The sequence below is a fragment of the Bombus flavifrons genome, chromosome 14 (assembly GCF_040668555.2).
Source record: "Bombus flavifrons isolate JBK064 chromosome 14, iyBomFlav1_principal, whole genome shotgun sequence".
NCBI lineage: Eukaryota > Metazoa > Arthropoda > Insecta > Hymenoptera > Apidae > Bombus > Bombus flavifrons.
Window position 1 is genome coordinate 12,507,157 of NC_138455.1, and position 16,566 is coordinate 12,523,722.

General features: G+C 28.5%; 2 protein-coding genes and 1 long non-coding RNA gene across 9 annotated transcripts; 1 reads left to right on the plus strand and 2 right to left on the minus strand.

Moving 5' to 3' along the window:
• Positions 1 to 7: 7 nt before the first annotated feature.
• LOC138187159 (SUN domain-containing ossification factor) lies at positions 8 to 14,093 on the plus strand. Of its 6 annotated transcripts, XM_069127650.1 has the most exons (10): positions 8 to 358; positions 475 to 521; positions 911 to 965; positions 1,087 to 1,451; positions 2,990 to 3,085; positions 4,528 to 4,732; positions 4,855 to 4,985; positions 6,466 to 7,094; positions 7,291 to 9,227; positions 9,554 to 14,093. In XM_069127650.1, the coding sequence occupies exons 5-10, from the start codon at positions 3,027 to 3,029 to the stop codon at positions 10,862 to 10,864; spliced, it is 4,272 nt and encodes a 1,423-aa protein (XP_068983751.1). In that variant the 5' UTR covers positions 8 to 358; positions 475 to 521; positions 911 to 965; positions 1,087 to 1,451; positions 2,990 to 3,026; the 3' UTR covers positions 10,865 to 14,093. The 6 variants fall into 6 exon arrangements, 4 of the variants coding, with proteins under 4 accessions (XP_068983751.1, XP_068983750.1, XP_068983753.1 ...); XM_069127649.1 differs by lacking the exons at positions 8 to 358; positions 475 to 521; positions 911 to 965; positions 1,087 to 1,451 and adding an exon at positions 2,392 to 2,592; XR_011175103.1 differs by lacking the exons at positions 8 to 358; positions 475 to 521; positions 911 to 965; positions 1,087 to 1,451 and having other exon boundaries at positions 2,601 to 3,085; positions 9,554 to 12,842; positions 13,435 to 14,093.
• Positions 5,828 to 7,394, minus strand: LOC138187167 (uncharacterized). Its single transcript, XR_011175106.1, has 2 exons — positions 7,280 to 7,394; positions 5,828 to 7,079 (listed from the first exon to the last, which is right to left on the minus strand). It is a non-coding gene; the product is annotated as an uncharacterized LOC138187167 (long non-coding RNA).
• Positions 14,018 to 16,030, minus strand: LOC138187162 (beta-1,3-galactosyltransferase 5). 2 transcript variants are annotated; one of them, XM_069127658.1, is made up of 3 exons: positions 15,654 to 16,030; positions 14,573 to 15,533; positions 14,018 to 14,362 (listed from the first exon to the last, which is right to left on the minus strand). In XM_069127658.1, exons 2-3 carry the CDS (start codon positions 15,391 to 15,393, stop codon positions 14,131 to 14,133), a joined length of 1,053 nt encoding a protein of 350 aa, XP_068983759.1. In that variant the 5' UTR covers positions 15,394 to 15,533; positions 15,654 to 16,030; the 3' UTR covers positions 14,018 to 14,130. The 2 variants fall into 2 exon arrangements, with proteins under 2 accessions (XP_068983759.1, XP_068983757.1); XM_069127656.1 differs by having other exon boundaries at positions 14,573 to 16,030.
• Between the last annotated feature and the right edge of the window lie 536 nt (positions 16,031 to 16,566).

The window sequence follows — 16,566 nt, forward strand, 5'->3', positions numbered from 1 at the left end:
ACTCAATACTTAACGATAGTAAACTCTTGAGCTCTGTGTCCAAAATGCAAACATGGTAACAGTCTAAAGTTTCCTTAATTCGCGATTAATTATTAAGTTACAGTTATTTGTTTCAAAGCTTATTTATTTTAGATTTAAATATGGCGTGTGACGAAGTGGCTGCAGCAAGTATTCGGATTGTCTTTGAAATAATAAATTGTGAACTTTAAATAACTAGAAGAATATGTAAAAAGAAAGTTTAAACATAAAATAGGATTGATAAAGGGAATGTGTTAGAAGCAAGCAACAATCTGTTGAAAGAACTTGCATTGGAAGACCCTCAAAGGTTCTTCAATTTTTTTATGTTTATAATATATGTGTATATATATATATATATATATATATATCTTACATTTATATCTAATCTTACGATTTCGTCAACATTTTTAAGCAGTCATTGAATGCCACTGGATTACAATAATTATTTAATTTCAGTTTTTTAGACACTATCATACATAATAGAAATTTTTTAAATTTACAAGGTAATCGATTAGAATGAAAAGAGATTTCGAATGTTTGATGTTTGTTTTTGTGTATCTGTGTCTTCTATGTTGTTTTCTTCAAAGTGATGGAGTAATGCTACAGGTAGAGGCAGATGGAGACAATGATTGTATATAATTTAAGCGCGTTCACATAATTGAAGTTTGTACATCTTGTTATAATTTAATTGCCACCTCGTTTGGCAATGTTTGCAGTTGCATTGCAATGGAATTTCCAAACGTCCCAAATTCATCTTTATCTCTTTTCTTTATTTTCGCGGGTGTTGGTTTTGCATGTGTTTCAAAAGCAGTACCATCTTTCCTTGTTGAACAATTGTCATTCATATGTACTCCAATTCTATTTCCTGAAACAAGATATTTCATTGTTTCAGGTATACAAAAATATAAATGATTGGATTTGGACATTGCAAAAGCATTCCATGCAAGGTAGAACTAACCAAACTGCATAGGAGCTTTAGATGGAAAACATGTTGTCATTTAGTGTCTGCCAATCACAACTACGCTAATGTAGTTCTGGGATTAGTTGATCACAATTATTGTTTCACAGTGATAGATGTTGGATGCCATGGGACTTAACCAGAAGATGCAATTTTTGATAATTCTAATTTGAAGACAGCTCTCAAAGGATACGTATTAAATGTATCATCTGAATGTGTAATCTTGTGAGATAATGCATTTCCATTATCCAAGATCATATCTTATGACACAACGTGCCAGACATCATTATATGCTTTTCAAAGAGAAGATTTATAATTGTAGACATCGTAATTGTTGTCATATTAGACGCATATATATAGACTAATATATTTCGCGTGTTCCAAAAAGAGATAATTTTACAGAGAAGAGATAATTAGAAGTTTAAAATAAAATCACTATTATCTGAAGATGCTAAGAACGTTTGTCGCATAAAAAGTTTTTATCTTTTTATTAAATAGATTATACTTTATTTCAGTGGACATGAAATTATTTAGTTTTTTTTCTTTCTTTTGTCTTTTTTTTGTCATTTAATGGTTTTCGACAAAAACCAGTAGGATAAAAAAGATATCAGTCTTAACTTTAAGAATCCAGCGATTTAAGAGTCATGGATATGTAACACCAGAGGGGAAATTCTCTCTAGTAAAACTAAGCGTTTTAACTTATTTTACAGGATAGTATGACGTCATATTGCATCTATTAGCTTCAATCAATCATCTGATTGGTCCGCACTCCGCTCCATGATCATATAAACAGGTCTCGACGCCACGATCCATGATTATGTAAACGGGTCTCGATACTCGCCAAAGGAAATCGTCCGAAAATTGAGTCGTGAAAAATTAACACGGAAGACCAGAAGGTTCTCGTTCTATAAAACAGATACAGATGAGTAAAGTGTCCCTGCTCTGTGAAATATTCATAGCATATTACGCATGCGCAGATTATGATTCTTCTTGTCTTTCATATTGATTTTTCACGACTCAACCATATGTTTTTCTATGTTTACGGTGCACGAGTGCCAAGATCTCTTTACATAACCGTGCTTCGTACAGATTAGCATTGAACTAAACTTCTACTACACCTCTATAAACTTCTATATAAGTAAAGGAACCCAATAAAAGATATCTCAAACCAGTTCAAACCTAATCCAATACTTAGGATCCAAAATCCTGCCGTAAAATGGTAGCCACCTATGTGCATTTATCATGGACATATACCTATGGCATTTATTTACAGCCAGTAACTTCACTCATTGGACGAATCATAGAAAGAAGCTAATATGGCGTCAAAGTAACGTGTTAAATACACTGAAAACTCTCAATTTTACATGTGTATATATATATATGTAGTCAATAATTTTATGTTCGCCAAAGTAAAGTTTAGCTGTTTACATTATTTATGATATCTACATGTAATAGTATAGTCTTGTATAAAATTTCAGTTACAAAATATTACGACAAAATAAGTTGTTTTTCAATTTTTTATTCAAGATATTCAAGAACACGATATTTGCTTGAACATTATTTATTTGGACACTATTTACTCGAGATTATATTGTAGAAAGTCATTGGATAAATAGGTTAGTGTTAAGATACCTACAACACATGCTTTGATTGAATCAGCTGTTTTCGTTACACGTAGAAAGATTTTTGATGCGAAGTGTACTCTCGTTCTTTTAAAAATTGCATTATTTGTTACAAGAAATTTTGCACAAAATGACTGAAATTGCAGCACGACAAAATGATATATAACGAAGTTATGGATAATTCGATTATTTTTATGTCAAAACCATCCTAATTTGACCACGTCAGATCTTTTTACTGTGTAATAATTGTGGTGGTGATACTGATGGTTATAAAAGGGGTTATAAAGATGGTGGTAGTGGCGGTGATAACAGTAACGGCAGTAGTGATGATAGTATAGTAGTAAAGTCGTGATATGTTTTTACATTTATGAAAATATCTATCTATTAACAGAGGAATTTTCTGAAGAGTAATGTGAGCATTTAAGAAGATGAAGATTTGTATAACGTGCGTGTATTGGACATTACTTTTTATATCAGTTGCTTCCAGGTAAGCATTTTTTCTTCCTCTTTTATCAACAATTTACATGCACGTGTATATAAAATTACTGATAGCCTTGTTATGCACTGAATTTTTAGTAGTACTAGTGTAGCATATTGTTTAACCGGTATGTTTTATTTAAACGCACAAAAATAATGAAAAGTATAAGGTTACTATTAATTGCCCTTACAACTAGTGTTTTAACTAGTGTTACACAAGGTTACAATATATTGTTATTAAATTTGATGTTTAGAATACCATAATATATGAATTAACAATATTTGACACATATAGAATGTAGAAAGAGTTTATGTCCATAATTTCAATTCAAAAAGTACAAATTTTTATTAAGTACAAATTTTGTAAAAAGATAATTCATTTTAATGTTCTATACATTATAACTGTGTGAAGGAAGTATATAAAATAAATACGTATATAAAAATATAATACATCAAATGAATATGTGAATATCTACTTATATTTTCAAGTAAATTTCTTATTATCTTATAAATTAATGTAAATTTTGTAAAAATTAAGTATAAAGTATTATTACTTTAATATTTATATTTTATTATAAATTATAAATTCTCATATATATATATATATATATATAAAATGGAAAATGTTAATTTCATATTTTTTGTTAACTTATTCATTTGTCCTAACATATTTCTATTACTTATTACTACAATATTTTTATTACTTATTTATAATACGTTATTGTAATAAAATTATAAGGCATTGTGAAAAATGATCATATTGAGATATATTATTTTCATCATGTATAAAACTATTTTAAAATAAAAACGTTTGATTTATAAGAGTGTACAACGGGGTGTTCATGATTTTTTCTTACATGTTATGGAAATATAGTTAATAATAAAAAAATATTATATAAAATGTAGTTGCAAACATTTGTTTGCAATGTTATTAGTAGATTGCATATTGAGTTTAATAAAATACGTCATTAACTTCTTGCTTATAGAACAGTAAATAACAATTTTTAGTTACACATATATAATTTTCACAATTTCGGGATTACTTATTAATTAAAAACAGACATACAGAGGGGTGCTGGAAAATTTAAAAACTAGTCATTTGGACTTGTATAAATTTTGTGTGATACAATGTTTAGGTAATTGGCATTTTTACTTAGGAGGAAAGAAATCATCGTACTATTTAAATTTGTAATACATCTAGAATATAACATAATAACATTAATAGTTTAATTTTTCAGCCTTGTGGACATGAGGAAGGACTGAGTTTACAATTGTTTGCGTTTAGAATATATGTATCTTTATATATTATGTATATGTTTATATATATGTTATATAATAACAAGAGCTTTAAGCTTCAATTTTGGATATTTCATTTCGTATAAAAGTACACTGTTTCAAAATAATATACAGTTCCTCCCTTCTACTATATGATACTTTTTTTTTTGTTTACAGTGCACTTCTGTTCATCATAGTTGCTTCTGAAAATGCACAAACAAATTATCACTCATCCCTTAAAATGAATGAAACTTCTGAGGCTGTTGATAATAATACATTAAATAATATGGAAATTAATGACCTAAACACATCCACTATACCAATTACAGAACTACATGATCTACACAAATTAGAAACTGATTATAAAGATCATTATTATCATGTAAGAGATAAAAATAAAAAATATGTTATAAATTGCAACATTATTAAGAATTATTACATTATTTCTTATTCTATGAAATTTCTAATTATTTAGAAATATCTAATTCACCTATAAAAATTTAGGAAAAATATATTGAAGAATCTGCTGGCTTCGGAACAGTTATAAATGGTGAAGCAAGAAAGAAAAAGAATCCTTATAAAGATCCAGATATTGTAGCGGAAACTCTTACTCAACAACCTAATTTATCTCATGGGTAAGTTTTTAATTATGTCAACATAACACAGAAAAAACCTATTACATTTGATTGCATAAGGCTGCGAAATGTAAACTTTATATACGTTACTTAACATGTATAGACTGATATTTCTAATTCTTACTTATGAATGATTTACAACTAAAAATATTTTCTTTTTAATATGTTACATTTGGGGCAGTATAAGTTTACAAAATTTAGAATTATCGTAGCTTGCACTTAAATGTAAAAGAATTCTACAAGTCTCTGTACAACATTTATTTAAATTTCATAGTTAATAAATCAACAAATCAGAAAATAAGACAGTGCAGTAATAATATTTAAATTCTTGAATTTATTATCATAAGAGAAAGAAATTTACACTTTATGTATATTTTTGTGGATCATTCACAAAGCTTTGAAGATAAAATATAAGAAATCTAATCTATTGATTAACAATTATAAGTAACAAATACATGCTGGTATTTAAAATACTAAATAATATTTTGAGCCCAGTCTTTAATTAAATTTTATTAAATTCAATATTTATTGCTATGTTATGCTGGAAATCGTAATTAACTTATATATCTATAAAGTTATACTTTCATGTATAATGTATGTAATAAAGTCTTCATTATTATGTTTAAGGTATTGAAATGATGAAAATTTAATAACATAAAAAGTATTGTGGCACAATATATGAAATGTTTTAGTTTCTAGTAGCCTTATCAAAATTATGCTTAAAATAAAAAAAAAAAAGTATGTGTAATAAGGCATAATTAATGATTTTTGCCTGACAATTAAAATAAAAGATAAGATAATAGCTGATAAGACACACAGTGATTGCATTAAATGCATAACTCGAAATGGTAAAGATAAGAAGTAAAAGATGTAAGGATAAAAATAATAAAAAATATCTATCCAAGAAAACATATTTTATCTAATTAATAATGATAATTATTATAAATGTATTATTGTGACTGAACCGATGTACGATTATGATCATTGTACGAGTTTTATTTTCAATAAAATGTTTTACCTATAACATATAAAGAGTTATATATGTATAATAAAAATATCGTTGGCAAATACAAAAGAAGAATAAGAATGTTAAAAATGCGTTCTTAGTATGTTTTGGCTCAGAAGAATAAGCTTCTTGATCCTTCATTGTATGAAGGATTCACTATATCAGAAAGTAAAAAATTAATTTAAATATTTTTCTGTCATTAAACATAAATAAATTTGATAGATGAAATTTTTTATTCATTTGATGAATTTTAAACCTAAGTTGTTACCAAAATAAAAATGTTGGAAATTTTTAGCTTAAATAATAAAAATAATTCATTCCCAACCTACAATCTTTTATTTAACTAACTAATTCTTTCTTAGCACAAAGCTATAAAATCATATGCATTTTAAAATTGTGTTGATCGCCTTATTTAAAGCAATTTTTCATAAATTATTACAAGTACATATATGCATTCAGTTTTCTTCTTTGCAGAATTTCTGAAAATGAGGAAGCAACAGTTTTAACTTCGGTGAATACATCTGTAGCAGAACTTCAAAGTTTAGCAGAATCAAAGCTTAATTCTGAGTTTTCAAAATCTAGATTATTTCCAAAAAAGTCTTCTATATTGACAAAAAATGGAAATATAAGACAAAAGATAAAAAAAGGACAGGAAGAGATGTCATCTAGCATACAAACACCATCACAATCTATTATCAATGAAATTACTGAAACACGTAATGAAACAAATAGTGTTGAAGAAGAAGAAGAATCTTTGTTACTGACAAATTTAGTTGGGGAAGAGGAAACATCCGAGGTAGTGGTTGTAGTAAGGGCTGAACAAGCTTCTATTACCACTGATGGGCCAGAGTTGAAGCTTGAAGAGAGTGTTGTTAAAGTACTTCCCGATGAGGTATCCAAAGTTGATGGAACATTTGCAACAACCTCAGAATTAAGTGATACTGATGCTAAAGCTAGATTAGTGGGAGAAAATAGAGATGATGCTGCTGCAGTTGTACTTGGCGAAGGAATCGTAACTGTGGGATCCTCAAATCCACATGAAGATATTCCATCTTTCAGTGAATGGACACAAAAAAGACTAGAGGAAGCTGAAAGGAAAAAAAGTGAGTTCTATTTATAAATTCAGCAATAGTGCTGTCGTGTTGAGCAAAAATTAGTCGAAAATATGTCCCATTTTTCATATAGTATTTGTGAAAATAATTTCATTGTAACAAATATTATAATTGAAAAAATAATATTTTTATTATTTTAATTATAAATTTGTTTTTAGTTATAAAACAGTAATTACCTGTTTTGTAGCGCATCCAAATGCTTCTGTTCAGAATTCTGGGACACCAACACGAGGAATTGGTGGAATGAAAGTTCGTTCTAAAAACTATGCTTCTCCAGATTGTGGTGCAAAACTCGTAGCAGCAAATCCAGAAGCACGAAGTGTTGGAAGCGTTTTAGTTTCCACCCGAGATGAATATATGCTTAATACATGTACGTCACGTATATGGTTTGTAGTAGAACTTTGTGAAGCGATTCAAGCTAAGAAGATCGAATTGGCCAATTTTGAACTTTTTAGTTCGTCACCAAAAGATTTTTCAGTGTATATTAGCGATCGTTTTCCTACAAGAGATTGGAGTCCAGTTGGTCAGTTCACTGCAAAAAACGTGAAGGATATTCAAAGTTTTGCTCTAGAGCCACATCTTTTCGGGAAATTTATAAAAGTGGAACTTCAAACCTATTACGGATCTGAACATTTTTGTCCTATTTCTTTGTTTCGTGCTTATGGTACCAGTGAATTTGAGGTTCTCGAAACGGAAACAGAGAATCAAATCCCGAGAGAGTCGCATACAAATGTAGATGACGACGAAGACAGTGATGAAGAGGAGATTTTAGATGTTGAAAATGGTGAACCACCAAGAAATTTATTTGGCAGCGCTAGAGATGCTGTATTGAGCATTATGAAAAAAGCAGCTGAGGTATTAGTAAAATCAAGTGATTTGACCTATAACAATATCACGAAAATCCAGCAAAGTATAGACAGTGGCAATATCCTTGAGAACTCTTTTATTAGTTGTACTACGCCAAGATATACCATACTTTGTGATAGCTGCTCAGATCAAAAATTTGCAAAAATCTTCCAATTAATTAGTTGTAGGGAAAAACAATTAAATGAATTGCTTAAAATTGATCTGGTGAATAGAACTTTAAGACAAAGCGGACTATGTAAAATTCATGGCGTTGGAGTTGAAACTTCCGCGAAAAAGGAGACGAGAGGAAATAATGAAAATGTAAAAGATACGGAAAAACATGACCAACTTAATGAAGGATTTAGTTCAAGTAAGAATTTTCAGCTAGCATTCATAACATCTATACTTAAATCTGAATATATTGCTGCACTTTGTAATGTATTAGCCATAAAAGAACGTAAAGTGGTAATGAATACAAGCCATGAAATACCATTTAATAATTTCAAAGAGGTTATTAAAGAAGATATATCACACAAACACAAAGAGGATTATAATAGTGATACATTTCAACACACATCAGCTACACATGCTTTGACTTCAAATGTTGATATAACTTCTCAAGAGCCTAAAAAAGGTATTCAGGAACCATCTAGTGAAGAAACTAACATATTCTCTAGTAGTACACCTGTCGAGATTTCTTCCAGTTCTAAAAGTATAGCTTCACAGATAAAGCCTGCTAGAACTTTTGGAAAAGAAGAAATTAAGAATGAAACATCAATACCAATTTTGGAAATTGAAGAAACAATTCAGGCTGAAGTACTAACAACCGTTCCTGTGTCTTTAAATATTGAACAACATCCAATCTTAAAGGCCTCCGAAGAGCCATCTATAACTCCTAGTATTTCTATTGAAAATTCACCTCAAACAACTGCTTCTGTCTCAATAACTACTACTGATAGCAGTGAATTTCCAAATGATGATGTAATATCAGACATGGAACCCTTGGAATTTGCTAGTGTACCAAATAAAGTGGAGAAAGTGGGACGTCTGGATCAAGAAGGGAAACAAGAACAAACAGAGATTTTAGATCAAGAAATTAAGTTACCTCCTCAAGATTCTTTAACATTTGACAATTTATTATCTGATCTAAAGGATTTAGAAGGAGAATCAGCCCATATTCAAAATGGTCCTATTGCAAGTGCTTCAGTGACTCAGTCAACGGCAAATGCCATGCCGCAAAAAGAATCTGTTTTCCTAAGACTGTCTAATAGAATCAAGGTATGTATGTAGTTACTTATCAAATTAATAATTCTAATTTTTATTATGTGACAAAAAGAATAGAAATTGTGCAATATAATATTGCTAGTTTTGAAATGCAATAAACATATTGTTAGACGAAATCTCTTTTTTATATATAATAATGCTCTAATAGTGCTCTTGCTACGTATTGTTATGTACATATTTATGCTAATATAATATATAAATATAGAATATATATCTATACGTATATATGTACATATATATATATACATATATATATATATATGTATATATATATATATATATATACACATACACACACACAGACTCTTTATTATTGTTAGGCATTAGAAAGAAATATGTCTTTGAGTGGACAATACTTGGAAGAATTAAGTCGTCGATATAAAAAACAGGTTGAAGAAATGCAAAGATCTCTTGAACGCACGGTTTCAGCAATGAGTGAAGAAACGCGAAAAAGAGACGAACGTGAATCAAAAAGGGCAGAAGAAATTTCTATTTTAAAAGAAAAAATCGTTAATCTTTCCAACTCGATGAAAAATCTTCTACATGATCGTGATAGTTGGCACGGAAAAATCTCTATGATAGGTCAACATATGTTGTTAATATGTTCCGAAGTTTTTATGATATACTTAATTTTAATGTACTGTTGGGGAAATAACAATAAAGGAGTTGAAGTTAAGAAGAGGCAACAGTCAGACAAAGACATGATGCGGCGTAAAAGTGCAGAAAACTATAATTCACATATGAGGAAACCGAAAAAGCGAAGACCAAGCGAAATAGCTTCTCACATTACAGGTACATACCGCGAATTAATGATTATTGGTAAATCTTATGAAACAAAAAAGGAAAGGAAGAGGAAACGTAAAAAAGCAATCACCTTGATTGGTGATCAAACAAATGTAAATAACGATATAGAGATATGTCCAAATACACAGTACAGAACTTCAACAGATGTTACACACGAAATGGAAATAACACCAAAAATTGCTTCGTCTGTTGAAGTGTTGCATACAATTGATGCCCCAAAACAGGTTTGTAAAAGGCTTAAATCTGCCCCAGAAAATATAATTAATTCGCACGATGATAATGTACACAAAGCAGAGAGTAATATACAACTGATATACAACTTATCATGTGCTGATAACTCTGAGACAGATTCCGTTAAAAATTCCGAGCTAAATAATTCATGTACTGACAATTCAAATGAATTGAATTCATTATCAGCAGATATATTTCCGGAAAGAATTGCTTATAGTGAACAAACTGTCATAGAATCTGAAGATCTCTTAAATTCCAAAAACATTAGTGGCATATTAAAAGACACAAGACTAAGTGTAACATCTTCCTTTATGAAAACAGCTTTAAGTACAAGAAAGAAAAGAAAAGCTTATTCAAATGATGTGAATGGAGAATGGAGTAAAAATTCACGTGATTCTAATGATAAGACTGTACAAGTAAGTTATATTCCCTCAAAACTATCTTCAGAAAAAGTTCATACCGATGGTGATACAACTACTAACGGTCTGTTAATGGATCAAAGTGATGAATCTAGAAGTAGTAGTGTGATGTCGATATCAAAAAAAAAGGAGAAAAAGAGCACTGGTTTTAGGAAAATGGTGAGAAAATTTTTTTGATTAAAATGAACTTGCCAATGATGGCTAATTGAGGGAATAACTTGAAATTGCTAGAGCTTATAAGACTTTTTATTTAAGTATAAAATACGCTTGATTCGAATGCTTTGCTCGTATGAAGTTACTTAAGATACTGTGCAGTTTCACAGACTTACATTATTTGTAGAGCTGTATTCCTATATAATGTTTCTGTAAATAGTTGATCAGTTGGTGAGATTTTATAATATATTATCACACAGCATATTATAATATGTGGCACGTAATCCTCGTATTATATCTCCAAAAAATATATGCAGACTGTGTGCATATACATATATTGTGCATCCATATGTCACAAAATTTTACTAACTGACCATAAACTGTCTTCAGAAATCTTATATGCAAATAAGTCTGTACCTCTGTACATACATTAAATAGATCGTATAATATCTGAATATTGTGATTTGTTTGTATGAAATTTCCTATCAATAGGTGTAAATATAATTATTATTTAAAATATCTCTTACGTAGAACTGTTTCAGAAATAAAACTTTATTATAGCGTACTAGACTGATTTATGTATCATTATTATTTTTAACATTATAACTTATATATTATTTAATATTATTTTTTTAAATTGTGGATGTTTATGTAAAGGTAATAGGCAAAATACATAAAATGTATGTTGTTAGCGCACGTGGTTAACACGACATGATTGAGACATTTCTTAGCGACAATGAAATTTAGTGTATTTACACAGGTTTATTGTAACGTTTCTTGACTACTGCGCTGAATGGCCTAATAGCGGTAAATGTAGAAATAGAAGAAATTCCGAAATAAGACAGGACTAATAAACATCCACAACTATCATACTTACTTATCGTTAGGTATCTCAAAAAGTTTGTCTATATACCGGTATTAAATAAAACCTACTCTACTTCAAGGGGACATACAATTATGTACATAATATATTGGCTAAATGGAGATAAAATTTCAAGATGACTTTTAATTTTTTAAATAAACTACATATTTTCGTTTAGCTTGTAACTCATTCTAAGACGAAGTCATTAACCTTCGATATGTTGGTCTTCCAAATTTATTCAAGATCATTTATCATTCTTTAAAGCCTTCCTGTGCTGAACTCGTGGAAAAAATTCTTCAAATTTAGAACGAATTTCTTTCTCTTATTCAACAACCAGGAAACATATAACAGAGCCTGTTCTAGAACTTTACGACTTTCGTAGATAAGAGCATCACCATGCTGAAATTATATACATATTCTAATCATAAATAAAACGATTTTCATCTCGTAAAGAAACCAGGAAGTCGTGAAGTTCAGTGATGAGAGTTAATCGTCATATTTACGACAAAATTATTTTTATTAGAAAAGTCTTATGGACGTACAGTGAAAAAAGATTAAATGCTGAGAAATATAAAAATCATGCCATTTTACTTCTTTTACTTACAGTGGTAATATTTTATAATGTTTTGTGAAATCGAAAATGCATTTATATATCATCTTTTGTACAAAATCTTATTTTAATATCCAACTATACTAGAAATATGTACTAATATAAAAAGTGGAAAGTTTCTTGATGCTATATGAGATAAAGAAAATCACATTAGAAGAATACTATAAAAATTTAATAGGAAATTTTAATGTATTCTGTATATTCTTTAAATCTTCTATTAACTATTATCTGTTTTCATTAATGCTATGGTATTATTCTTTTCTTTTTTTTTTTATCAAAGTAGCAAAGTAACCATTTAATCGTATAATGACTGCGTAAATAACTAAAATTAATAAAATGGTAATAAAACATACTATCATTTTAAGTTGCAACAAAACACTTTATGGGATACCTAATATCATTATCATTATTATTATTATCAGGATCATCGTAACTTACATATTATACATAAAATTATATATATTATGTTTATTATGATAAACAGCTTAACTAAATATTCGAACTGATTCAGTCTAGTGTTATTTTATAAAGTATGTCAATTTTTAATGTATTATAAAATTTCGTAGTAGAAGTTACTTTGTAATAGGAAAGGTATAATTATGAAAATAAATCTTTAACTTATAACTTTAATGTTAACTTTACGTAATCTTACTTTAAAATATTTTTGTTCTTTTATGGAATAATAACAAATATTTCTCATATGATCCACTTAACTTTTAAACAAACAAATTTGATTTTGTCATATAAATAATTTGATTTTCAAAAATATTTTAACTTTTTTCGTTTGCAAAGTAACTTTAATACCTGATGAATGCGTTGAACTGTTGTTGTATTTATTATTATTTATTATGTACATTAAATTTTGTACCGTGTATGTCGGATAAATATTTAGATATAATTAATATGTATTTATAAATATGTAATTTAGAAAACAATAATATTATAATTAAAAGTACTTCGGTAGCTGGAAGAAATTAAGACAAATTCAACAGTGAATTTGTTCTAAGATAGCATAAAAGATTTGAAACAAGATGTTGATAAATTGATCTAAATATAAATCTATGTCATTACTAGCCTTCATACTATTTAATTTCTTAGATACTTACCAAATTTAATTTTCAGGGTAAGAAAAGAACATAATTGACCTAAGCCAAATATTATAAAATAATCAATAATATCTTTTGGAGTGGTTATAGTTTAGCATTATATAATGTAAACTAAGCTTTTTTGGTGCGTGTATGTAAGTTACATTCAAGTAAAGTTACAATTAAAGATATATAAATTCTTAAAATAATGCTTTAACCATTGAGATTTTTTGTCTATAATACTTTATTGGCTTGAGCAAATAACTAATAAGCCTACAAAAAATGAGTAAGAAATGGAAAAGCAAATTTTAAAATAAGATGATTATTGAAAATCTCTGGGAGCATCTATACAACACAATTCTTCCTAAACAGAAATCAAGGTTGAAATTGATTGAAAGCGATGCATGAGTATTATTAAAATTAAGTGCTAAATGAAAGAGATAATAATTCAACTATCATAGCGTAGCAAGCTTTTCCTAAAACTATGAAGATTACTGCGTCTCTTGATTTGTGATAATCTAGCAAGTGGAGAAACAAAAATTTTAAACAATTAAAAAATGAATGTAACAGTTAAAAACAAATATATATATGGTTTCACCATAACATGACAATCCAAGATGTTCTTAGAAAACATTTATTTTCATTTGAGAAACAAGAAATATTATAAATATATTTATAATAACAAAAGTAGTAATTTTGCAAACTTCTTTGGCAGCAAACTTGTTCCGAAACTTTATATATAATGAATCTGAACCTTAGGATTTATAATATTTACTTTTTCTTCATAAGCAGCTACACAAGTTTTCGATACTAATTGTTCTTTCATTCTTTCAGAACAGCTCGATTGGCAATATTCAGAAAATTCCTTAAATTTAATATGTAACTCTTTTTTGCCTCCATCAGGCCCTGCGATAAACTCACATTTTAGCTTCCGTTTTTTACCTCGTATACAGCATTCCAAATACCTGTGAAAATTAATTTACCTTTTCAATGAAAAATAAAAGAGAAGTAAGATAGTTACTACAATTTATAATTTAATATAAACGATTTCTCATATTTCCCCGAAAGGGAATAATTGCAAAGTTAACAAAATACCGAATAAAGAAATTTTAGTTTAATTTAATAATCAAATGGAACTTCTTCTTTTTTATGTATTAGTTGTTATAGAAAATTACCTATAATCGCTTGCATATAAACTATTTAGCTCTTCAATTTTAATACCACATTCTTCCCTTAAAATTCCAGTGATAAATACATCATCAATCCAGAAAAAGTTCTTAAACTTTTCACTTGCACGAACTAATAATTGTGCAACTTTTAAGTTTGTTATATAAAACCATCCTGAGAGAAAATCAGGATAAACATCATCTGAAAAATCTTCATCGGTGACAAACCATTTATTATTTGACGTTCGTATTGGTTTCATCTTCCTTAAAACATATCCAGATATAGCGTTTTCCTTTATTGTCTTTTTTTGTAAAAGTTCTAGCATTTCAAAAATATTTAGTACAATATCATTGTCAGTTTTTATTAGGAAAGTAGACCTACAATTATTTGATGCCCATCTTAAACCCATCAAGTGTTTTAACGTAAGATTTTTATAATTTTCTAAGAAATCTCCTTGCAACAAATCATTATACTTCTGTGATTCTTTTAAAATGTATTTCAATATATTTTTTTCTTTGGGCATTCCTAATAAAAATATCCTCGTGACATTCAAAGTTTTTAACATTACACTTGGATATGCACGTCTCAATGCTGTTCTGTATAAAGGATCATCTGCAGAGGACGTAATAATCCAAACAATGAAGTTAGGATCACACTTTGGTTCAATGATAAATTTTATAATTGCGGAATTTTTATTTGTGTAACTTGAATTCTGTGAATACTTTAATTCTGATTTTGTATTATTTACAGTATCTGTTTTTAATATAATTAATAATGAGATGAGTATCGTATTAACACAAAGTACTATAAAAATGAGCTTTTTTTTCATATTTCTGAAAATTATTTACTGTACTATCTGTCTCATTTAATCTAGATAAAGCATATACACACACACACACACACACACACACACGTGCGCGCGCGCGTTATCACTTTTATACAGTCATTAATATCGTTCAACAATTATACCTGTGATATTTATACAATTAGTATTTGTTCTTAATTTGTGTAGTCATATGGTTTGGATAATACTTCGTATTATTTCCTTCTTCATAGAAAAATACGGTAATTGCTCGGAATCATACCAACCTCATCAATTTCAATGATTTTTGAATATATTACCAGGGGCATGATCCTGAGCAACTACTTTTTATACATATAACAGCCGCTCGACCTTAGTTTCCGAGATATGTGCAAAGAAACTACACCGGTATCACTACAATTCTGCCTATAGTTGTGCGTTCATGGCAGTGTATGTACCGAACTGGTAATGGGCTCGTAATGATTACAGGCAGAATTCCTTGTAGTGGTACCGACAATTTTTCGTGAATATGTATCTTCGAAACTAAGTCCGAGCGACGGTACATGTATAGAAGAGGGTGGTACAATCCTGAACAATTGCTAAAAATATGTAGTTTTGTTTTTACACTTTACTTCTCTTGTAGTAATTGCTAAACTGGAATAAGAAATATACTAATCGTAATGTTTTTTATTGCAACAATTAAGAATGACATATAAAATTATATATGTACAACTTTATTATCATATTTACATTATATTACACTACTACATTACTGTTTACATTATGTATATAAGTGTATATAACTTTCATTAACTTTTATTTTTAATTATGGTACTAGCACATTGGTTTTGTACGTTTAAGATCATGTCATTTTGTATATAGAAAAATTTCATATAAAATACAATAGAAAACATGTTTTTTAATAGTAAAAGAAAATATAACATTCTAATTACTTTTATATGCAACAATTGTGTCATATATTGAAAGATATTAATGGTCGTGTTACATACACAACCAAATACGTATGTATATATAACAATCTGATTATTGTCATTAGCAGATGTCATTATCTTCATTATTAAACATGTTGAAACATGTTGTAAAGTATACCTCTGTTGTGACATATTAAGAATCCATTAAATAAGAATAGTAAAAGGTATTCTGAATACCAGAAAATTACGAAACATTTTTAATTGTATT